Source organism: Prunus avium, chromosome 7 (assembly GCF_965620075.1).
Source record: "Prunus avium chromosome 7, drPruAviu1.hap1.1, whole genome shotgun sequence".
Taxonomy (NCBI): Eukaryota; Viridiplantae; Streptophyta; class Magnoliopsida; order Rosales; family Rosaceae; genus Prunus; species Prunus avium.
In genome coordinates, this window is record NC_142290.1 from 34,096,271 (window position 1) to 34,119,327 (window position 23,057).

The window sequence follows — 23,057 nt, forward strand, 5'->3', positions numbered from 1 at the left end:
TAAGGATTATCTGGTGCCGTGGCTGCATAGGTTGGGCGACAAACCAACCCTGCATGTTCCAAATGCTCAACAGCTGCTTAATATTTCCACGTAATTGCATTATTGTTGTTAACAATGATTATAATGTGTGAAACCAATAGTTGATTGACAGGTGGAGCTTGATAGATTTGTGCTCTGCTAAAGACTAAAGAATATTGTGAATTTGTTGATTGCTTGGCAAACAAAGAAAAAAACTGTATGTTTTAACAAACAATCCTCCAATTCATCACAACTGGTGGTGACTACAGGTACAAAATTGGTTATGAATTTCAACAATTGCTACACAAAAAAATAAAAAATCACCATGGAAATTGACAAGAGAGAGAAAAAATGAATGTTCAAGCATTTTAAATTTTGATGCCTGAACATACCAACTTGCAGTATCCTTAGCGCTTGGTCTTGATGACAGGTTCCTATGTAATTGACATTTTACCTCATTTATTCAGTGCCATGATACCTAAAGTGAAGCGGAGACCGATGAACAGACTGTTTATTGCTTCCAAAACTAAAAGTAGGTTGCGCAGATGCAAGTCTGGATTGCTTTGGCTTCTCCTTGATTGCTTGAATCTTTTCCAATTCCTCCACAACTTCTTTCATGGAGGGCCGGCTTTTAGGATCCGGTGCTAGGCACTTTTGAGTAATCTGTGCTGTTTGTAATGCTGCCTTGAAGGCATATTGACCTTCCATCCGCACATCCAGAATGTCTTTCAGCTTTCTTTTATGAAGGAGAAGTGGTTTAACCCACTCTACCAGCTGTTGTTGATCCTTAGGGCGCTTCGTATCCAGTGCTCGTAACCCTGTCAAAATTTCAAGCAACACAACTCCAAAGCCATACACATCGCTCTTCACATACAAATGACCTGTTGATTTGAGGCGTGGATGTTAGGCAGCGGATTTACTATACTAAAAGAAGATAAAGCTGCACTTCTGTTATTAATTTTATCTTAAACGCATGTTCATAACAGAATGCATTTTAAAGCTGTCGCATTTGTCAATCCCCCTAGCAGAAATGTAAAATATTCGGGTTTCTTTGTGCTTGGTTTCCAAAATCAGACCCCTTTTTACCCTGGTAGTTGCAACCAAACTCTCAAAGTCAAAGGCTCAAGGGCTAGTAAGTATTGGTAGTGAGAAAGAGGGTTTATCAAGAATCTTATTATTAGTGGATTTTTCTAAACCATGCATCATATATGAAGTTTCCAGAAAGCTTTCATTTTTGTTAGAGATACATTACCTGTTGCAATGTACTCTGGAGCAGCATAGCCATACGTGCCCATAATCCTAGTCGAAACATGTGACTCTCCACCAGCTGGCCCCAATTTTGCCAATCCAAAATCTGCGATTTTTGCAGTGAAATTCTGCAGAAAAGAAAAGAGTGTTTGATCAATGTTATGTGCATGTACAGAAGATAAAAAGAAAAAAGAAAAAAGAGGGGCAGCTATGTTCTCATATGTTATGATTGTTCCTATCTTCTTAGGAAGATAATAGAGCAGAATACATAATACTAATGAGAGGTAGAAAGGCCAAGCTATAATAAGAGTACAAACCCCATCAAGCAATATATTTGAGGCCTTGAAATCTCTGTATATGATTTGTTTTTCTGAACCGTGTAAGAAGGCTAGGCCCCGAGCTGCTCCGATAGCTATTTTTAGTCTTCTGTCCCAAGATAGTGGTTCAATGCCCGCGCTCCCTACTCAAAATGGAAATTCTAGAGTCAACAAAATGGTGAACAAGCAAATAACTTCAATTTTTAAGTTCTCTGTTTTCACATTGATTTCATACTTCGGAAAAGATGATTCTCCAAACTTCCTTTCTGCATGAACTCATAAACAAGGAGAAGCTCCTTGTCATCCCAACAGTATCCTAATAGCTTGACAAGGTTTGGATGAGAAAGCCTTCCTAGAAAGTTCACCTCTGACTGCATTATCAAACATGGCAACAATAAAAAAACATAATTAGTTTCAACAGAAAATGTAATTCTGAAAATATGCAGGAAGAAGAAAATGGGTTATGCAGCATGTGCCAAATTTTATAACTAGGATGGCAGTCACAAATATGGAATTAAAATCACACCGCAAACTAGGATTGGGATTTTAAAGGATATATGAGTTAAAATGAACTAGATTTTTAAGCTGAATGATCTCAAGACAAAAAGTGTTTACCAGATGAAAATGAGTTGAAGTCCCAGCATGCCGTCATACTAATGTGGTCAGCAATAGCAGAAAATTTTAATACATTATCAAAGCTAAGGACAGGGATTATTAAGAAAACAAGTTTCCAGTTAAATGCTATTACAAGGGTAACATGACTAATTCAATGCATGACTTGATCTTTCATGATTGTAGAATTCTTTTCCCTCATGACTTGCTCACTATCTCTTTCTCAACAGCTAACTTTTTAATAAATTGGAAAAGGACATATAATTTTTTTTTTGAAGTGGGACCCACATCTTCATCTGATGAATTCCAATGGAATTGAAAAAAACAGTAATTATACTAATTAAAGTGAGGCAAAGGCTTTGCCAAATCATGACAGTTCATTTTAAAAGTTGCCGTCTTGATAAAGAAATAGGATAAAAAATACAACTGGTCCAAATTAAAAATGCTCAATAATGCAATCAGAGTTGAAAACGGAACCTGCCATTCTTGAAAACCTTGCACACTTTCTGGGTTCAATTTCTTGATAGCAACCATCATTCCAGTGCCAACCTTAGAAGGTGCAAGTGTTTTCTCATCCACCCAACCTTTGAAAACTTTCCCAAACCCTCCCTCACCCAGCACTGCATCTGACTTGAAATTCCTAGTGGCAGCCTTCATCTCTGCAAAAGTGAAAACTCTCAAGTTGGGTGAGTCCAAAATCTGCCCATTGGTTTGCTGTGGCTCTTCCACTCTTGGGCTTGATGCCTCTGAAAATTGACTTCTTCCTGCACTGCTGCTTGTGTTTGAAAATATGTTCCTGCTGCTGCTGTGAGTTCCAGATGTCCCTGAAAAACAATTGGCACAGAGTTAACAACTTAACAAGCATCAATCATGTATGAATTTTGATGATTAAGGAAACAACCCATGTAAGAGCATGTTAAAATATTAGGATCCAAGTATGTTGCTTGAAGAAATGAGAGAAATTTGTGAAATTTTCCATGACCCCTTTGAATTTCTTTGTTCAAATGTTGAAGCAAACTGTACCTGTAGTTGATGATATGTTGGTGTTAGGATGAGGATCAGGAGGAGAAGCAGGAGATGTCCAGCAAATACCCATAACTCAATCTTTGTTAACTAATTTCCTTTGGAGTAAATTGAGAACAAGATGAGTATATAAATTGCAAATGGTAGTTGTGGGGAAGGAGAAAAAGGAGAAGAAGAGTGCATAAAGAGAATTGAAGTGGAATCATCTGGTTGGCTGGCTTTGGCCTTTTATATATAGTTGGGGTGTTGGACTTTCTGTTCCTAGCAGTTGCCATGAAGCCACTTGGTTGCTTCATTATTAATTTCTAAACAGGCCGATTTTGGATAATTCTTCTGGCCATTAAAAGACCAAAACTTTCAATTCAGTTTTTAACTGTTCATACTTGTTTTATTTGTAAATTGTATCCTTTGTTTCCTTCCTTAGTCAACTATTTTTTTTTATCCAGGCCTTTTTTCTTTTCACTTGGTTGGCAATGGCAGGCACCAATTGTAGGCTGTAGCAACGGATATTTAACCGGTTTTTGATAGTCAACGCCCTGTTATCATCGACGTTCTGTGCGTGACAGCAGAGTTTTCTACCAAGGCTTGCAGCAGCAGTAACATTTTTATCATCGGCCTTTAATATATTTACAATGTTCAATTGCATAGAAGCACTCACAAAACATAACCATGTCCTAACCTGTTGAATTAATAATTTGAAAAAAAAAACCTTGCATTGTTGAAGAAAGTAAAAATACAACGTCGGAAACTTACAACATAAGATACAATACATAGGTGAGTGGTTCCACCATTTAAAATAAACGCTTTAACAATAAAACTTTATTCGAGAGTCTATACATAACTGTCTTTATCCGTCTCTTTTAAATTTAGCATTGACTAAATGCTCTAAACTTTTGAATATTGATGTTATGAGACTTAGGAGAAGAAACAAAAACACAACACCTATTCAATATTGTATCTTGTTTTACTAGATATATTATATTAGAGTACCTAAACGTGGACTGCTACAAACCCACAATACGTCACGACAAGTTTATATTTGTATTGTTATCTGCTTGATTATAGGAGCAATGTCGGTCCCGCATTTGGAAATTCTGCATCTATTTTTTCCTTTGGGTTCAAAATTAAAATTAAAACATACAATAAGTCAATAAGGTTGAATCAAGTGTTACTAGTCTCCATTCACTAAACCAAGAAGTAAAAATTTGCTTGGTCTCCGTACATACGTGGTGGAAGTGGCAACGTGATGTATGTATGCAGTTGACAAAGTAGATGGCCACTCAACCTACAAAAGTCGCTTTAATAAATAATTTTTATAAAAAAAGGAAAAAGAAAAAGAATGGCTTACAACAGAGCAATTCTCAGTCGGACGACATCATTGATTTTTGTAGGTGATGACCCTACCAATGGTCCAATCATACCTTTCTCATTATTTATGAATTTAGTTACACTATCTAATACGTCATGAACAAAGTTTATGTGTGTCAAATGAACGAGAAAGACTTAGCTCTCACGGCTTCATATAAGTTCATACATTTATTCTCCTCATCAAGTTTCATATGTACTCTTTCTATGTAAGTCTTCCTCCGAATAAATTAGGATGAACTAGTGCGACATACCTAACATGTAACATATTTAGAAGAAAAAAATTATTGTAACTTGAAACATGCTAAACTTTTTTTATTAAATGAAATTAAACGCAAATGAAAGGGGTTTGACGATTGATTGCTTTCTCTTCCACTGGCATATTGTTAGCAAGCACCCAAATCATGGTTAATTATGACATAGTCTTATGGTCTATTGGTCACTTTTAGTAGAAAATGTATCCCTTTGATTCAATGAGGGATCCAATTATTCTAGCACAAGACCAAAGAAAACAAAATAATAATAAAAGAATGATTCAAGGATTTGGGTTGACGAGGATCTATTTTTGGATTTGAACATGGATTTTCCTTACTATTTATTACAAAGGATTTGTCTTTTTGAATTTCCTAAAATGTATATATATATATGTTTTGAGAGACTTTTTGTATATGAAAGAAGAAAAGCGATAGAAACATCCTCGGACCTCGGTTAGCAATCGTGAACCTCAACCGAGTGAGTCAAACCCAGCCGCAATTATGGCCAAGCAGCAGCCGAAAAAACATAGACAGCCGCAACTGCCACGTTTTACACATGTTAAGGTAACTAAGGCCCGAGACGTGCACTCTTGCACACACACCACCCCCTGGGGGAGAGGAAGCTTCTTTCCAGCAGGTTTCATTAAACATTTTATATATTTCTCTCCTCAGGGGAGATATTCAAGTACGACGGAGACATGTTCTTCAAGTATGAATGTCATGTAAGCTGTACTTTATTTTTTGACTTTCAAGGAATGAGGGAAAAGGAAAAAGAGCAGAGTTTTAAGATAATCGTCAAGGGGGGATGAAGGCATGTTTCGGCTTGTCAAACGAGAACCTGAGATTTACAGTGTTTTTACATGGAATGGAAGCATACATGAAGCTACGACATGTCAAACAAGACATGTCAAACATGAGCTAAAAAACACTGAAATGGAAATGCCACGAAACTGCGATGGAAACACAACACTAATAAATATAAGAAACTGCAGATAAGATCCATTGGTTTACCAAAAAGTAAATATCAGAAACTAAAGAAGAGAGCTTCAAGGCCTTGAACACCAATGCAAGAAATTCAGAAGTTGATGTTTTTACCATTTGGAAATGAGTTCAAAAGCTCTCCTAATATTTTATACAGATGTTCTAATTGTCAGAGTTTGATAGGCCCTGGCTTCTGAGAACTCTAGCTCTATGCCTTCTCTTGAAAACATCTTGCCTGAACTTCTTGGTCTCAGTCTTCATCTCCAAGAAGGGTTTCCTCTCTATACTTTCTTTTTCATTCTCCAACATCCTTTGCCTCTTTGCAACAGCCAAGGCTGCAGCCTGGTTTTCCTGCTGTTGAATCTCTGTCTCTTCCTGTACATTCATATCTATAAACAAATGTGCACGGATAATAGGTGTCCATATATGTACGTCTGTGTGCTTGTATTTGCTAATATGTCAAATGTGCATATTAAGGATTTCATTCATTTTCTTGATGCGGAAGGACTTCATTCATTACATACATAATCTTTCATCTTTTTAATGTTGGTGAATTTGTTCGCACTCATTTTTTGACCACTAGTAGTTAGTAAGGTAGAAAACTATTTGGATTTGGGAGATTGATTGTGCCACTTAGTAAAAGCATGTCAATAATCACTCAAAATAAAAGTGAGTAAAACATATCAGGAAGGGTAAATGAGGACCGACCTGAAGATCACGAATGAGACCGTCAAGCGATTTAATTTTCCTATGTGGCCACCGAGGAATACCAAATTCTCTACATTTCTTTTTAAGTACTGTAAGTCCAACATTCAGATTTCTCGAAGCTTCCACAATTGGGAGATCAAAATACTTGGCCAGATCTGATAAAGCGATATTCGCTACATGATCACTTGGTGCCCTTTTCTTCTTCTTCTCCATAATACCTGCAACCTTGCACCTAACCTATGAGATATCAAATTTAAATAACGAGCAGAACATTTTTTTTTATTTGAGGTAATAACACAGCAGAATTTTCAAAGGGGAAAAACATTCAAGTTTTTTTAAGACAAAATATTATTGAATATCAATTTCTATGAAAGATCCAGTCTTTTACTACCTCATATATTAGCAAATGTTAGTCAGAATTAAAATAAACATATCACTTGTTAGTTGCTTTAGTTTATGGAAATTAATGAAACTTTTAAGTTCTAGCATTCTAAAGTAAGCTTCTGCTGAGACAAACTCTAGATTCAGCTACATATTACTGCAATGCCATAGAAGAAAATACTGAAGAATGCATATTTTTTTAAGTTCAACTCGTGTGGCAATAGAGATAGAAAGCAATGGCAACTAACCTGGTAAACTTCTTCCAATTTCTTGATCCTCAGACGATTCAGACATTGGGACTGGACATGGAAGACTGTTAAGATCCAGATCAAGTACGGGCGAACTTCTTATTAGTTGATGGTTATTGTCATTACTCCCTTGGCATGTTTCCTCCCCTGACCTTTGCAATGGTTTTTTGTCATCCTTTTTGTTGCTCAACTCGAAAATCATCTGAAGATCATTAGCCAAAGCTGGAATCGACTTCAACTTCCAATTTCTGATCAATTGGGAGGAAAGATTGTTAGAATTATGAACAAAACTAGAGAGAAAACAAAGAAATTTGAAATGATCAAAACTTTTGATAGAGGTGGTGTGGGGTAGCTGGAGCTGGGGTTGAGATTAGGTCCAGAGCAAATAAGGGTAATATCTTCAGCAACCAATTAAATGTGATGAATTGTTTTGCAGAGAAATGTTAGAAATGGAAAATACTTTCCATAAAAGTGTTTTTATGTCCTATGCTAATTGAGCAAGTTATTCTGTTAAAATCCAGGAATTTTCTCCTTTTAGGTGAATTTTAAATATATACTATCTATGTTAAACAGCTATGAAAACCTCAGGGGATCCACATCAAACTCTCATCTAAGTTTGAAAGAGCATAAATCATTATGAGCAAGTTGCAACACTAATAAAGTGGCCCACTTGGCCATGCTCCAATCTTTGCAAACCAATCCCGAAAATTCTTACATACAATGGCCAAGTGTGAAGAGCATTTGACCCCTCCTCATAATAACTGGTCACGTAACCAACACGTGTGAATGTCCCGGGTATACAGCACATAAGGGGTGAGGGGTGAAGGTGAAAGGGCGTTTTATACACTCGTTCCATGTAAGAATTTCTCGTACGCTAAAACTTTATATAAAGGGTATCTTTACTCTTTTGTCTGTACCTACTTAACTAGGATTGGTAATGCCTGGAAAGGAAGATAAAGCTGCACACAACAAAGATATTCGAAGAAACCGCCTATTGTCACCATGGAGAAATGAGGTGAGTATCACCATAAATTTCTTATCCAACCATCTCCTCTACTTTGCAGGCCCAAACATGAAGTTAGTCATTCAAAGATATACGTACAGAAAGAAAATCATTAACCACTTTATTACAATGTTTAACAATGCAAAGCATAGACAATGACACACCCCAAACCAAAATAAAAGCAAACAAATTTAAGAAAGCAAAAACAGAGAAACAACATCAGATTTTATTTGTTAGACTGAATTGGGTACCTGGAGACTGAAAGTATAAAAGGAATGCATGTAAAATTAGGAGGACAATTGGCCTGAAATGCAAATATGCAGACCCAACAGCCATTGACATGTCCTTCGTGCACTTGGGAAACTGGAAATTTCATCAATCTAAGAAGCGGGTCAGCTGGTAACTCCACATATGGCTCATTGGCGGACAACACAAACTCCCTCTCAACCTCATTTTCCTTCCCCTCATCTAATCGGTACACATGCAAGCTCCTGATCAACTCTATCAAAAACCCAACAACAACAAAAAAAAGCTTTTTAAAAGACAAAAGAAAAAACCAACAAGAAGAAGAACAATAAAGGACTAATCTTTGGAGAGCAACAGCTGAAATTGATTGCTGAGAATGCTGGGTTTTGATAAGCTTACCTTGGTTGATGGTGTTCTTGAAGACTAAGAGAGATCTCAGCAAATGGGGTTCACAGTCACTGGAATCCATGTAAAGGACGGAAGAAATATCATGGTTATGGGGTAAGCAACACTACATTACCAGTTAAGTAGTGACAAGAAAACCGTGGGCAGAAAGAGGGAATGGGATGAAATGAAAACCCAGGCTTTGAACTTTTTGGAACAAGGTTTTTTTTTTTTGTTCTCAGGTTGCAGACCTTTGATTAGTTTCACAGTTACTTTCACTTGCCCATTTCTCTAGAGTCCTGCCAAGCCAAGCTTTTTTATTTTTCTCTACTTTCTTTTGTGTTGGCTTTTTCTATATTTTGTTACCAGATGACCAAAAACGTTTTTTTTCTTCTTCCTTTTTAGATAGAGATTACCAAAATCTTTATTGCATTATTCCAAGTTTTTTTTCTTTCTAAATTTTTTAAAATGTTTAATGGCATATAGATGTCACATTGGAATTAAAATTTCCTTGGTCAAAAATTTTAAAACTTATGCCTCACCTAAATCCAAAGTGGACTACCACATTAATGAATAATTAGTTTTAGCAACTTATTAAATATATAAGGAACTCATACAATGTCGTAACAAGAAACGAACTTTTACCTTATTATTTATGTAACCGACTATAATTGTAAATTTTTTATATAATAAAACGATAATTATGACTTATGTGCATATGCAAACACATACTTACACGTGTACAAAAATAAAGTCATTCATCCTAGTTAAGTTAGTTGTTTACAATTCCTACAACAATTTTCGCAACAATGATTGTTTGTATCTTGAAAATAATATTTATTGTTCATCCAATAAATGTTGGTGCTTAACTTGAAAGAGCTTCTTTAAATAAAAACCTCTTGGCTAACATTATAAATATATTTTCTAAATGGTAATTTGACTAAAAAAATATTATTTTTTTCTTTTTTCTTTTTGTTGTTAGTAATTGCTCCTAGCCATTAAGAGAGAGGACACAAAATTGGCTTCGAAAACTTTGTAAAATGGACTTCCGAGGTTTTGAATTTTGTCACGTAGCTACTAATACACGCAGACTGCCACTCCAATCTCTGTACTGTTCTGACCCTCAAAATTGTGCATCATTCATCTCTTAAATTACCTGTTATGCCATGGAAAAACTTGCACTTACTAAATTAACCTTGGAATGACCCAAAAATATTCCGCTTCAGAATGCTGGATTATTAAATTATGGCGCGATGGTAGGGGCACATGTATCAAAGAAAAAGAAAACTGGGTCCCGATTCAGGAAAGCCAGAGCAACCACCTTTGGCTTTGGGCATGTTTGAGAAGTGGCACAAAGGGCGTTACAAATGAATTATAAAAATAATTAAATTCAGCTCCCTTAGTAGTATGCAATTTCCAGTAAACCAGAAACTGCCATTGAAGCGCACCTTTTTATGAGATTGGACGGTTGGGACGGTTGGGCTCACCGGAACTTCAGTGTTTCTTTTTTGTGATTTGCTAATAAGGCCTTTCTTATTCTCTAAATTGCAAATTGGGACGGTTGGACTTCACCTATATCTCCAGTAAAATCTGTCAACAAAATTGCTGGTTCCAAATTTTCTGCATCACCTATAAACAAGAGTTGTGATAGCATCATGCGCGATTGACACTAGCATAGCAACTAGAACGATGTTCTCGTTCATTCAATGGAGATGAAAAATAAACATGCAGTCAGAAATGAATTGTCAATTGTAACTGGAGGCAAGATAGTTAACTAAATATTTTTTGAACTTTGACACAAAATGTTGGCCCTTTTGGATATCACAATAAAGTCAAAGTAGGGCTCCGGGCAATAGCAGTACAATTGATAATGGGTAATGCTTGCCGAATTATAGGAAGCAAGAAGTACCCTGCTTGTTGTTCTAGTATACAAGATGCTAGCAGTCATATTTTGACGTCTGCAAATTCCTGCGGCAATGCATTTGAGGGGATGACTTAATGCCCTAGTACAGCAGACACTGACTTGAGTCCAACAAACCACCATTAGTTCTCTAGACTAAGCTCGGTAACATCCTCTGAATTCTCAGGCACCTCAGGGGAGGAGGGTGTCTCCGGAAAGAATACCTCATCTGGATACATCTTCTGGAAAAGCTGTCAAGTACCAGCACCAACACCAAATTTTATAAGGGCTTAACATTAGGTGATATGTAACAAGTAATTAGGCATGGTGAAAGTTATCAAACTTAAGCCAGTTAAAAGAGGGAATACCACCACAGTTGATTCTATCAGATCACTAAAGTTAATATTTCCATCTAGCATCGGAGTGGAGATGATATTTTCATATTGACCCTGAAATCAATGCAAATCAGAAAAGGCATCACAGGTCATACCTCTATCAAGATTCATGTCGCATTAACAAAAACAACTACAACATGGTTCCAATGTCTTTCCAAAAAGGTAAATATTATATCTACATCACATGTGCCCTTTTTCAGTTTGATCCTCAAATCATCCACAGATGAGAACAAGTCATCACATTGGCATCCACAAATTTAATACATATATGAGAACACATCAACATCCTCATCATCATTGCTAAACATCAAAGGCGGCAAAGAACAAAAAAGCATTAAACAAGCGAACAATCACAATGCAAGACATAGAATTACTGAGAAACAAACTTTAGTGCAGACATACAGTGGGCACCGTTGTGAGCTCCTGAATGTATAACATGCTCCAAAGCAGGGTGGGTTTTACTTCTGCATCTTCACTACCAGCTGCAGAACAACTTTCAGGATTCGCAGAAACAGGAAGGGTGAGAAGAGCATTCATGGCCGCATGTAGCAACCTTTTCCCCTGTCCTGCATCATCACATAAACCAGAAAAGTACAACACAAACCTGAAGAAGAGATGGTAAACAAAGTCAAATTTAACAGATTCCTGGAAAGTGTGAGGGTGGGTATCTAATATCTAATCCATATATACAATGGTAAATACCCGGTATAGAAACTCTTTTTTTAAAGACAATCCCAAAAGAAGAAAGAATAGCAACCATGACTAGATAAGAGTCAATAACTATTAACAAGTTGATATACTTCGCGACCTAACATTAGACATTTCTAGGCAATAGGACCAAGTATTTAGGCAGTTCCATATCATAACTACAGGAAACCAAAGGCTTGACCATTTTTATTTTTAGAGCTTAATAAGTCAACCAACTTGGGTTCATTAAATATACAGTTACAAATCCACATATGTAGGTGGCAAGTGGTAGTTCTTTTTCATTGCTTCAGGGTAGTTGGTCTATCAGATCTCATTGCTATAGCATGGAGAACAGATATGATGTGCCTAACATATACTTGAAGTTGTACATGTAATGCATAATTGCCAAATATTTAGCCATCAAGATATTAAAAAAAGTTAAAAAGAATGTCAAGATAAAAGATAAAAGAAAATGTGTATATATCTCTGTGTCAATGCAGAGAGAGGGAGAGAATTATTATCTTCAAAAATTTAGCATAAACATACATGCCTGATGGACAAACAGCCAGTTTGTCCAAACCGCCTCCTATCTGGAGAGCCCGAATTGAAGTATCCTGCTCAGGAAACAAAGCTGGGGAGGAGGGGGGAGGAAAGGAGACAAACAATTTTAGTTCTATTATTCAGTTTCAACAAAGCACACTAACATAACCAGAGTTAATTCTTACATCTAGGAGGATATATGAGCAAAAAATGTGATATATCTGGCTTCAAGGAACTGCTAATTATACATATTCCCCTAGCCACCTTTCTTTTATCATCTTTCAGACTTAAAACTTGAAAACTTTCTCTCAGGTCTGGTGGAGATGAAGCTGGCGGCAAAGGGACTATGAAGGTTGGATCCAAAACCAGCTGATGACTAAACAAATCCTCGCCTGAAGCTAATCTAACACCCTTGTATTGTCCACTATTCTGCAAAAGTCCTTGATAAACATTAACTAATTCACAACTTTCAGGTAAAAATTTATTTCCATAAATATGTTACATCAGAAACAACAATAAGTACCCTCATGCCCATACCTGGTCAATAAGCAGAGCAGTCACTGGCATTCGCAGAACCTGCATTAAAATATTTTTCAGACAAGGATAAGCATTCCAACTGTATGTATGTATGTATGTATGTTTATCTATACTTCCAGTGAATGCTATGGATTAAGCAGTAGGAACTAATGCACATGAACATAACTCCAACTCCTATAAAAGTAAATAAGTAGAGCTAAAACATTAAGCTCACCCACCATTCTTTTTACAAATAGCATGATTCACAATTTGCAAAATACACAGAGTTGGAGACAAACCAAAAATTTCAACAAAGAAATGAGTAAAAGTTAAATAAGACCACACATATAGGCCAATAATAAATAAATAAATAAGGGTGGACAGATATGAAGAAGTATGTACAGGCCAATAACTTTAGGATACTTTTTTCCTTGAAATTAAGTAACAGATACTTCCGCTTAAACTTACATAAATGCAACCTTTAACAGCAGCGCGACGGCAAAAGGCTTGTGATAACTCCCCAAGACCATAAGTAGGATAAAGCAAAGCCCCAGACGCACCATACCTAAGAAGAACAAGAATGATAAAGAACCTATTTGTGGCATACTAGCTTCTTTTATATAACTTTGAGGCCAATAAGTATTGATTCAAGGGACACATCAAAATCAGTTGGCTCACGTAAGAAATACAACACATCTAAGAAGAAAAGCTCTCTTTTCTGAAATTTTAATTTCAATGAAATTGACAGGATTCTGCCCATTCATACTTCCTTATTGCTTCCCATTCTAGACAGCTGTACATATTCTCCACAATCATAAACCATTCCCATAAACATTGTGGAGTTTCTTCAGTTTTTTTTATTGCTCAAAGACTTATTCTTCAAAATATTCAAACTGAGCCTAGATCATGGATGAATAAATAAACTCATTGATAGTATAAATACTACAGAGGTACTGGGTCGAGCATCACTACAATAGTACTACACAGTACCTAAAATGTCATATAATAAACGTTAAGTACAAAACCTAATAACAAAACTAACCTGCCAATCGAATTTTGGTAGAGAGCTAACCGCTCCATCCCATCTCTGGTCTTAAGCACAGATTTACAAACTTCCAAGTTATCTTGATCATAATCTACCAAGCAAATGGCATACAGAATAATCCTATATGGAAGAAACAAAAAAATATCTCAGAATACCGAAAATAAAACTCTTCGAGGTGACAAAACCAAACAGAATAACTCATTTGAGAAACATGTTTCAGGACAACCAATGCTTGCTTTATTTGAAGGAAAAACAACAGAATTATAGATAATAATAAAAACTATATTCCCTTTTTCCTTTTTACGATAAATAATGTAACAAGCAGCAAAGAGTACTAATGGGTATCTATAAATGTTTCAATCGCCAACAGCTCACTGAAGCAATGGGGAAAACTCAAAACCCCAGTAAAGCAAAGCAGTCTTATCAAAACAAATGAGACATGGGAAAAAAAAGTGCTATCACTAACAGATAGAGAAAGGCAATGCGATCTGTACGATTTTATCTTGGGCGGCAAGTGCATCTTCTTCAAGAACTCAACAAAGGGGCTCTCCAAATCCTCCTCTGAAATCTTCGAACTTTCCCTCCCTTCATCATCGCCGTTGGAGGCTCCCAAATGCCGCTGAACAAGCTTGAAGAACCTCATGAGCTGGTTCTTCTCTAGAAGACTCAAGCTCTTGTCTTTGAATATTGCTGATCGAGAGTCCGGCACATCACAAAGCCTCCCACTTCCATCCCAAATGAAGCTCGCTTCGATGCCCTTGAAATCCAAATACGAGTTTACGCCCGATTTGATCAGAAGGTCGGTGGCTTTGTCGGCGCAAAGAAAAACCCTTGGCCCGCCAAGGTCGACGCTGAATTGTGTGGAGTGTTGTGCTAGTGTTTCGGGGGCATAGTTGGCAGTCTCAACGTTGGAGTATAGCGATTGGAGGCTGAGATATAGGGCGGTGAAATCATGGCTGCTACTTGCAGAGGTGGTATTGGCGGCGGTGGTGGAGGGTAGGGTAGCATGGTAATTTAGGAAGGAAGTGAGGTCATTAAGGTGAGGAGAGGCGGAGTGGCTGCCGTAAAAGGAGTTTGGGTCTAGGTGGAGGACGGTTTTTCCGCTGGCAGAGGCTGCGGCAGCGATTACTGATTCGGGGATTCCTGTCCCGACAACGATGAGGTCAAAGGTTGTGGTTTCAAGTTCGATTGGAAGGTACGAAGGTAATTCAGTCATGGCACTGGGTGGGGATGGAAAGAAATTTCAGAGGGTAAAGGAAGAGCTCTCAGCAAATAGAATTTCTGTACTCGGCGGAAGAAGCTACGGCGACCCGCAGTGAAAGAAGAAGAAGAAGAAGCAAGGCTAAGTGAAACTGTGAAATGAGACCGGTGCTCGGAGAGTTTAATGAATAATTTCAATATACCAAAAATGACCTTGAAATGATACTCTCATTTCTTTTTTTGGTTCCTGAAGAACAGAGCCCAGCTAGTATAATGTCTAAAATCACGAGTCCGACTCAGGTCAGGTGAGCTTTAGTGCTCAGGAACAGGAAGTGCTCCATAAATTCTATGAGGATCTTCCCCATTGGAAGGAAGTAGTGCATTCCTTTTCATTGCCTTTTATGGAGTTTGAGATCAAATATAATCCCCGCAGTACAGTTACTTATGATCAGCTCAGCACAGCACTTGCCTTGAAATTTGATTTGCGCTTGGTAGTGCTTTAATTTTTCACACAGAAAAATAAGGAATTATGACAGCACCCGCCACTTAGAAATCATATCCATCCAATTTCTTTCATTGAGCAAATTTGCTTGCTCATATGGCTAAGCGGGCGGTTTGATAACCAAGCAGAAAAATGAAGCAATTACGAAACAGAAAGTAGAACCACAACAACTGTGGTAGCAGATGCTAGTAAAGATAACCCACATGTTCCTTTTGTCCACATATGGACTTCAATTTAACCATTTAAAAAGATAACAAATGATGTTTGTATATAACCTAAAGAGAAAAATGTTTTAGCCCCACAATGGAAATTTCACATAAAAAAGTTTACACTGTCTCTGATCATCACTGCCTTGATCTGGATTCAGCCCGTCTAGCTTCATCTGGTGTCGATGGAAACAGCTCCACGTACCTCGACCCAATTGTCATCTTGTCCTTGCACATTGCCTTTTTAGCCTCTTCCGCAGAAACAAACTCAACATATGCCTCTCCAGTAGATTTTCCATCCGGGCGGCAAGCAATATGCACCCTGTCTTCTACAACCTTGAATTCTCCAAAAAAATCAAGAATTTCAGATTTTTTTACAGAGAAGGGGAGACCGCGCATCTTCAATATCTCAGTGTACTCCATTTGGTCCTTGTCGCTGAACCTCTTTGATTTAGATGGAGGAGGACTTCCTTGATAGTCATTATCATAAATACCTTCATAGTTTACCTCCGCTGCAACAGCATTGTAGTAGTCCTGCCTCTTGCACCGGAAAACTTCTACATACCTCCGCCCCATGTTCTGACGATCTCTATGAAGAGCAAACTCAACCTGCATGGGTCCAGCAAAGACTACAAAGGCCTCCCCTGAGAAGCGTCCATTCTTGTTGACCAGCAACACATCAACAATATCCAGTCCCGCAAAGAACTTGAAGATGTCGATATCAGTGCAGTTGAAAGGAAGCCCCCTGAGACGGGCCACAGGAAAGGCAGGGGGCTGATAACCCCCACCATAGTTGTAAGGTTGAAAGCCACTTGTGCCGCTGCTCACTGCGAAGTAGGGATTCGAGTCCATCATTCTTGGTCTCTTTGAGCCGACCTCGTACCCGTCCGAAACCCCCCCGGTTCCCAACATTGCCCTTAATACCCAAAAAAGAAAAAAATCCCCCACTAAACCTGTTAATAAAACCAAACCCAACCCACACTTCCCTGACACCTAATGTCTAAAACCTTACATTTGTTATTCTCAAAAAATATAATTATATCTACCAGCCCCATATCAAACAGACAAAAACAGAAATAACCACAGATGCATAGCAAAGCATAGAAAAGAAAACACCTTTTCCTATATAAGATATCAACCAACTGATGCTACCAAACGCAAGAAACCATATGACATGTCACATGCAGAAGCATTACGTTCGCATTCACACAATTGAACATAGCTTATATATACTCTCAGGTTTTAATAATATAGAATCAATTTCTCTATCCATTCCAACATGTCACAGACTGCTCATGAAAATCATAAATTCAGTAAATTTTAGGCTCAAAAACTACACTTTTAGTCCTTGAAAGATAGATTAAGTTTCTATTTCGCCCTTACTTCCGAACAGGTAAAATGGGCCATTTACTTATTTATTTAAATTGGGTTCCCATTGCATAGTCAATGAGCTTTGCAATGGTTCACCTGTCTTTCTCATATGAGAGTTGCAGGAATTTTGTTTGATGAATTACATAAACGGTCAATACCAAGCCAAGCTCTACGTATTTTACTAACTTGACGAATGAGAAAAAAGACCCAACTATGTTTATAGCTTAGATTGAAAGCAAACACCTATCAAAAACTAAAATTCCCAAAACTCAATTCTACGTGCAAATATACAAGAGCCACGAAATCAAATTATCAAATAAACCAATTCCTCTTCCTCATTAATTTTCTTAATCCAAGACGCTTCAGAATCAGATTAAACCATCAATCAGGTTTCCAAGATAATCAATCACAAATTTAGCAACATAACGCAGCAAAACAGTGACAAGAAGATCACAAGAAACACACAGATATTTGAAAGATGCAACCAAAATCGAACTAGGCTTACCCTCTCGATCCGTACATGGCTGCGACGATTTGAGTCTTCGAAGGCAGCTGCGACTCTCTAAAGGAGAAGGAACGACTGAAAAATCGAATTGTTTAACTGTTATCTACCAAACCCTAACCAAGCTTGTTCGAAGGGGAAACCAAAATTATCGAGAGGCTCCTTAAATATTTGCCTTTTTGTTTTGTTTTGCTTTTTTACTTGGGTTCATGGCCCAACAGTTTCTTGGGCTTTGACCCGACCCTTTACACTATGATCTGGGTCCAACCCAAAATAACATGTGATGCAATCCAAAGTCATTTTGATGTATGTGTATTTTCTGTTTTTGGATTTAAATTTCCAAATTTGTGGGATTTTTTTTTGGAGTTCTCTACTATTTGAACGTCATAATTGAGAGATTTTAAACTCCAAAATTTGTGGGAATTAAATGCCTGATTGATTATAGGGGCAATTTTGGAATAGAATAAAAATCAACGAGGCATGACATTTTAAAATTTAGGCTTGAATCAAAAAACTGAAACACAATAGTATACATGAGTTTATTCAGTTGGCTAGAGTAACGAGTTCACCTTCTTATACCAAAGTTTGAATCCCCATTCCCATATATATATTTTTTTTTCAAAAGATAAATCCTCGTAGATTAGATTGAATAAGAATAGTCCTCAAAACCAACGGACTCTTCCAGGGACTAGTTTGCAAATGGACAAAGACCTTTATTGGGGTAAAAGAGTAACTTCATAAAGCCACAAAACTGGCAGAAGAAAACAAATGGAGGGAGAAGCCCACAAACACAAAGCATGGAAGAAAGAAGTCCAGAAACCAAACCGAAGCCAAGGAAGCTCGAGTTTCGGGTTCCCCAAATTTTTAACGTTTTTGGGTTTGGTCTCCTTCAACAGTTAAATGAACGTCTGCCGACTATCTATATTTAGGTACTTTTATCTTTATAGTATTTTAATTAAAAATTAAAAAAGAAAGACCCTTTTTTTTTCTCAAAAGAGCATCTTTACTGCATCTTTGGACGAACCCCAATGCAAAAACATTTGAACAAAAGTATTGGAATCTGCTCTGCGAAGAGGGTCCAGTTTACAAACCAATGAAAAATTTAAGATTTGGCAAATGGGACATAGATTAAGAAAATGCCAGCTTGATTAGCATTTGATAATCCATTTTAAAGCAGTAAATTAATTATGTTTGTTAAACGATCCTTTTAGCAAGTCTGCAGTCTGCTGGAGGAGAGGAGACCCAAGAATTATAAATATCCATACCCAAAGAAGAAGAAATAAAAAATAAAAGTAGAAATCTCCCCACGTGCCAAAAAAACAGCATAAAGCTGCATTTGAATAAATATAAGACCCACTTGAATAAATATAATATAGGACCTACCCAATAATTCAGTCCACAGAAGATGGACTTGGAAGAAGGCCTCTCGTTTGGTAGATTCAGATAGATCACGCTTCCAAGAGAAACAAGGAACCAGAAAAATGAAAATGGAGGCTTGGAATTTGGCCGAGGCCAAGCTACCAGCAGATCGGAGAAACCATGAAGCTGGCATGGATCTTGATGTACACAATGCTGCAGAAGAGGCCAAGCTACCAGCAGTTCTTTCTCACTGTCCTGGTTGCTGTGAGCAGCTACTGGTTTATAACAAGGAAAACTTGAACGCTTTACATATTATTATAGCTGATGATGATTCTCTGCTGCCGACACTGAAGGTATGTAAAGTACGCATTTTTTTGTTTACTTTAGAAAGGTTAGCTAGCTGCACTTTTCTAATTAGACAACTCCGTATGTACACCTAACATTTATATACGTACATATATACAGGAGCGCTCAAACGCAAAAGCCGAAATGGAGGAGGTGGAGGAGAAGAAAGGTGGTAGTAGCTGCAGGGGATTCAGTGTGTTCAAATGTGGCAAAGACGCTGATGTAATATTGAAGGAAGTGAAAGAAGCTCATCTGGTAATGGCTACACTGATAGCAACTGTGACTTTCGTAGCGGGTTTCGCCATGGCTGGTTACGAAAGCGAAAAAGGAGGAGGCCAAGCAAGTCTAGCAAGAAATGCAGCTTTGATAGTTTTTGTTGTAACAGATACACTGGCCCTGTGTATGTCGGCTTGTTCTGTCTTGATGCACTTTTATTTGCCAGGGCCGGATGCCATTGTTTTGTCCTTATCTTCGACCATGTCCGCCTTGATTTTCATGGCGACTGCATTCATTTCTGGGGCATATGCAGCGTCAGGTCATTCTCCGCGGCTTGCGGTGGCGGCTTGTGTGCTTGGCTGCTGGTACTTTTGGGCAGCTTTCTTCATGCTTGGCCGTCCATCTGCCAAAGCTTTTCGGAGGCATTTTAATCATGCTGCCACTGCAGCTTAGTTGAACCAAAGATTCTCTTCTTGTCTTGTTTTTTACTTTGATTTCTAATCTAATCTAAGCCTTTTGTCACATGTCCAAAGTTATCTGATCTCTTTCTAACTCGAGGTATCAAATACTGAAGCAGGCCAATGCTTGCCACAGAAGACAACACGATATTTTACTGGATTGTCCTCATGCCAACTAAATTCAAAGAAAGGGTTTTGAATGTAATTGAATTTTCTACATATTCTACAAACAATGAACTCCATGAACATGGACCTAAAAATCTATGCTGCTATGCAGACCAATAACACAAAACGAAATGTTCTATTGCTCCGTGATTCTCTGTTTAAGGTTTTTATCTGTCTGTTTCCATGTTATGAGGCTTGAAATCGTTAAAGTAAAATAAACAGAACTTACTTTATACAAGCAAAGCAACCATGGCTAGATCGGTTAAAAGAATTAACTATATAAATAACCAAGTTTCTTCAACACGAACGATGACAGGAACACACCCATCCCTCAAAGAAAGCTGAGTACTGAGTGGCAAACACAGAATACATCACAGCATCTGACTAGATCTTTCTTTCAGTAAATAAAATTAAAGAATAAGTTTTCCGTTTTCTACATACTACAGAGTTCACAAATACTAAACTAAATTTACATAGACCAAAAAAGTACAGCAAATCAATACAAATTCTTTGACTAACAAAGAACTGCACTTAGCCCCCCCGGCTCATGAAACGGCTCTGCTGCAATGGATGGCAGAGGGTCCGTAGTTTCCAAATTTCTAAGCTCTGTTTAGATATTGTTACGAAGTAAAGCAAAGCAGTCCTAATTACTTTTCTCATAGTAACCACTTCACAGGACGATCACTTCAATTCTTTGAACTTGAACAGTCGACAAACAAATTTGCTAACCCTAGTAGATAATATCAACCAAGGTATAATTCCTACCTGCAAACACATAACGAAAAAAGCACTATGAGAAAACTGTAGACCCTTATTACATAGTAATTAAAAGAGCACCTGACAGTAGTTAGATCATTAAGTTGCTAAGAGCCCAAGAGATTCAGCATCTTTGCTTAAGGGATCACTTAAAACCCCTTTTCCGACATAAGGTTTCACCCGGGAAAACTATAAGATAATAACAATGTAAACATCCGGTCGAACTTTATTTACCATAACATTTTCATTTAAAATTCCTCCAGCCCTCCATGATAGCACTTTCCCTGCAAAGCAACAAGAAGAATCAATCAGAATTGCAATCAGTTTTGTTATACTTCCTGCTACTTACTCTGATTTATGTATATAGTTGCTCCATTCTTTCTTCTTTTTCTTTTCAAAATTTAGTAATTATCCTAACTGACATAGACTTATAGGCCAATATAACAAGGAAAAACACGCATTGTAGTAAGTGGAACTCAAATCATCAAGTGACAAATATAAAGAGGAAAACAGAAGATTCTTGCAAATAGCCATACTGAAAGAAAGAATGGGACTCAATAAGTAAATATGGAACAAAAATGCATTACCAAAGGGTTGCACAAGTTGTTGTGATATGGAGGCAACAGGAACCCTCCAAAACCACCAAATCAGCACAAGATACGTTAAGACCTAAGAGGACAACCAAGTATGTCAATAAAAAAAACCTTGATTAAGGAAGAAAGAAAACTTCTAAAAAATCTAGTATACCCATAATTACCTTCGAGATGAACAAAACTTGCAGATACAACTCATATGAAAGTTTTCTCTCCTTGCCATGCAATTCTTGATCTGGAAGTCAGGTAATAGTGTTAGAATCTCCCATCCATAGTAGGGCACCAAATCTCCACTAAGAAAATAAAACCGCGCCACAATAGAGTACTGAAGCTATGAAAGATAGGAAAATATAACCGGCATGGGGCTGACGGAGGGGGGAATAGATACAAGAAGTAAAAAACTAAGTAAATGTAGCAATAACTTATATCAAGTGATCTTTTTTGCACTCACTTTATGTTTTCTAAATCATACATCCACCTGATGGGCAGTCCAACAAGACTAAATTTGTACTGAGAACATAGGAATTAAGAGTATATGCTATAAAAATAAAAGAACAGCAAGTTGGCTAATCTAAATAATCAACCACTCATATCTCTGAATGAGATTGATATTTGAGTCAATAAAATGAATGTACAGGGACACCTAGTAATTAAAGACATTGAACAACTACCTAAACTGTATTAAACATTCAACCCTTCGCTTAACAACTTCATCTTCTTAAAGTGTATGTGGCTGCTACTATACAAACACAATTTTGAACCCAAGCATGTTGCAAATAATTATTTGTAAACATATATAAACATAATTGAATGGGTGGAGTTGCAGCAACTAGTACAATTTGCAAGTTCTTTCTCCTTAGCAGCTGCCATCCTCCTTAGCTTTGCAGCTTGTGCAAATGTTGAAGGCCTGGATTCAACAAAAATAAGATCATAGTCCTGCTAGTGTAAATGTAAAAACTTTGAAGATGCAATTACCCAAAAACCAAAATTAATATAGCATGTATTTAAATTGATGGAAAATAAGATTTAATTAGTAAGAATCACTCACTGTGACAATGAGCTTGCCTCCTTCAAAAGCTCCTTAATTTCTCCACGCAACCGGTTTGCCGTAGCAGTCTTCACTCCCCTCTGCGAATAAATACAATTAATGAATCAGAAACATGATTAAGAGAATGATTTCACGCCAAATTAGCATTAATTGCTTAAAAGCGTATCGATAATCGTTGAAGCAAGTACCTTCTTCAACTGTTGCAGCCACCTGGAGACAAATTGGAAAACGACGACGAGTATGAAGACGAGAGGAGCTGCCACCGACCTTCTATGGCCCTCTAGGGTTTCAACCACCTCTCCCATCTCTGATGGTCTCCTTGCTATATCCGTACCAACAACACCCCTTCTTCGTCCTCTCAGAATCTCAATACCACCGCCACCTCTGCATCTGGCTGGCTCTCGGTTACTTTCTCCTGCTTCTCACATCTGTCTCGTCATCGTTTTCTCTTCATTTTTTTTTCTT

At 37.5% G+C, this 23,057-nt stretch overlaps 6 protein-coding genes across 7 annotated transcripts; 1 reads left to right on the forward strand and 5 right to left on the reverse strand.

Moving 5' to 3' along the window:
- Positions 1–240: 240 nt before the first annotated feature.
- On the reverse strand, positions 241–3,449 carry LOC110754749 (putative serine/threonine-protein kinase PIX13). The gene is made up of 6 exons (XM_021955862.2): positions 3,219–3,449; positions 2,673–3,019; positions 1,819–1,954; positions 1,584–1,726; positions 1,271–1,394; positions 241–899 (listed from the first exon to the last, which is right to left on the reverse strand). Exons 1-6 carry the CDS (start codon positions 3,289–3,291, stop codon positions 478–480), a joined length of 1,245 nt encoding a protein of 414 aa, XP_021811554.2. The 5' UTR covers positions 3,292–3,449; the 3' UTR covers positions 241–477.
- A 2,367-nt stretch (positions 3,450–5,816) lies between these two features.
- LOC110754727 (protein RKD5) lies at positions 5,817–9,076 on the reverse strand. The gene is made up of 5 exons (XM_021955835.2): positions 8,804–9,076; positions 8,410–8,659; positions 7,156–7,403; positions 6,527–6,744; positions 5,817–6,193 (listed from the first exon to the last, which is right to left on the reverse strand). Exons 1-5 carry the CDS (start codon positions 8,871–8,873, stop codon positions 5,981–5,983), a joined length of 999 nt encoding a protein of 332 aa, XP_021811527.1. The 5' UTR covers positions 8,874–9,076; the 3' UTR covers positions 5,817–5,980.
- A 1,454-nt stretch (positions 9,077–10,530) lies between these two features.
- On the reverse strand, positions 10,531–15,466 carry LOC110754741 (rab escort protein 1-like). Its single transcript, XM_021955854.2, has 9 exons — positions 14,366–15,466; positions 13,869–13,991; positions 13,295–13,391; positions 12,848–12,886; positions 12,496–12,739; positions 12,317–12,401; positions 11,486–11,687; positions 11,057–11,137; positions 10,531–10,939 (listed from the first exon to the last, which is right to left on the reverse strand). Exons 1-9 carry the CDS (start codon positions 15,085–15,087, stop codon positions 10,832–10,834), a joined length of 1,701 nt encoding a protein of 566 aa, XP_021811546.2. The 5' UTR covers positions 15,088–15,466; the 3' UTR covers positions 10,531–10,831.
- A 296-nt stretch (positions 15,467–15,762) lies between these two features.
- On the reverse strand, positions 15,763–17,813 carry LOC110754742 (uncharacterized). 2 transcript variants are annotated; one of them, XM_021955855.2, is made up of 2 exons: positions 17,656–17,813; positions 15,763–16,695 (listed from the first exon to the last, which is right to left on the reverse strand). In XM_021955855.2, exons 1-2 carry the CDS (start codon positions 17,670–17,672, stop codon positions 15,918–15,920), a joined length of 795 nt encoding a protein of 264 aa, XP_021811547.1. In that variant the 5' UTR covers positions 17,673–17,813; the 3' UTR covers positions 15,763–15,917. The 2 variants fall into 2 exon arrangements, with proteins under 2 accessions (XP_021811547.1, XP_021811548.1); XM_021955856.2 differs by having other exon boundaries at positions 15,763–16,606; positions 17,656–17,810.
- Positions 17,814–18,990: 1,177 nt separating this feature from the next.
- LOC110754746 (protein ACCELERATED CELL DEATH 6-like) lies at positions 18,991–20,096 on the forward strand. Its single transcript, XM_021955860.2, has 2 exons — positions 18,991–19,364; positions 19,477–20,096. The coding sequence occupies exons 1-2, from the start codon at positions 19,134–19,136 to the stop codon at positions 20,023–20,025; spliced, it is 780 nt and encodes a 259-aa protein (XP_021811552.1). The 5' UTR covers positions 18,991–19,133; the 3' UTR covers positions 20,026–20,096.
- A 470-nt stretch (positions 20,097–20,566) lies between these two features.
- On the reverse strand, positions 20,567–23,057 carry LOC110754762 (tail-anchored protein insertion receptor WRB-like protein). The gene is made up of 7 exons (XM_021955873.2): positions 22,781–23,057; positions 22,593–22,672; positions 22,381–22,451; positions 21,709–21,779; positions 21,539–21,620; positions 21,186–21,235; positions 20,567–20,960 (listed from the first exon to the last, which is right to left on the reverse strand). The coding sequence occupies exons 1-7, from the start codon at positions 22,895–22,897 to the stop codon at positions 20,877–20,879; spliced, it is 555 nt and encodes a 184-aa protein (XP_021811565.1). The 5' UTR covers positions 22,898–23,057; the 3' UTR covers positions 20,567–20,876.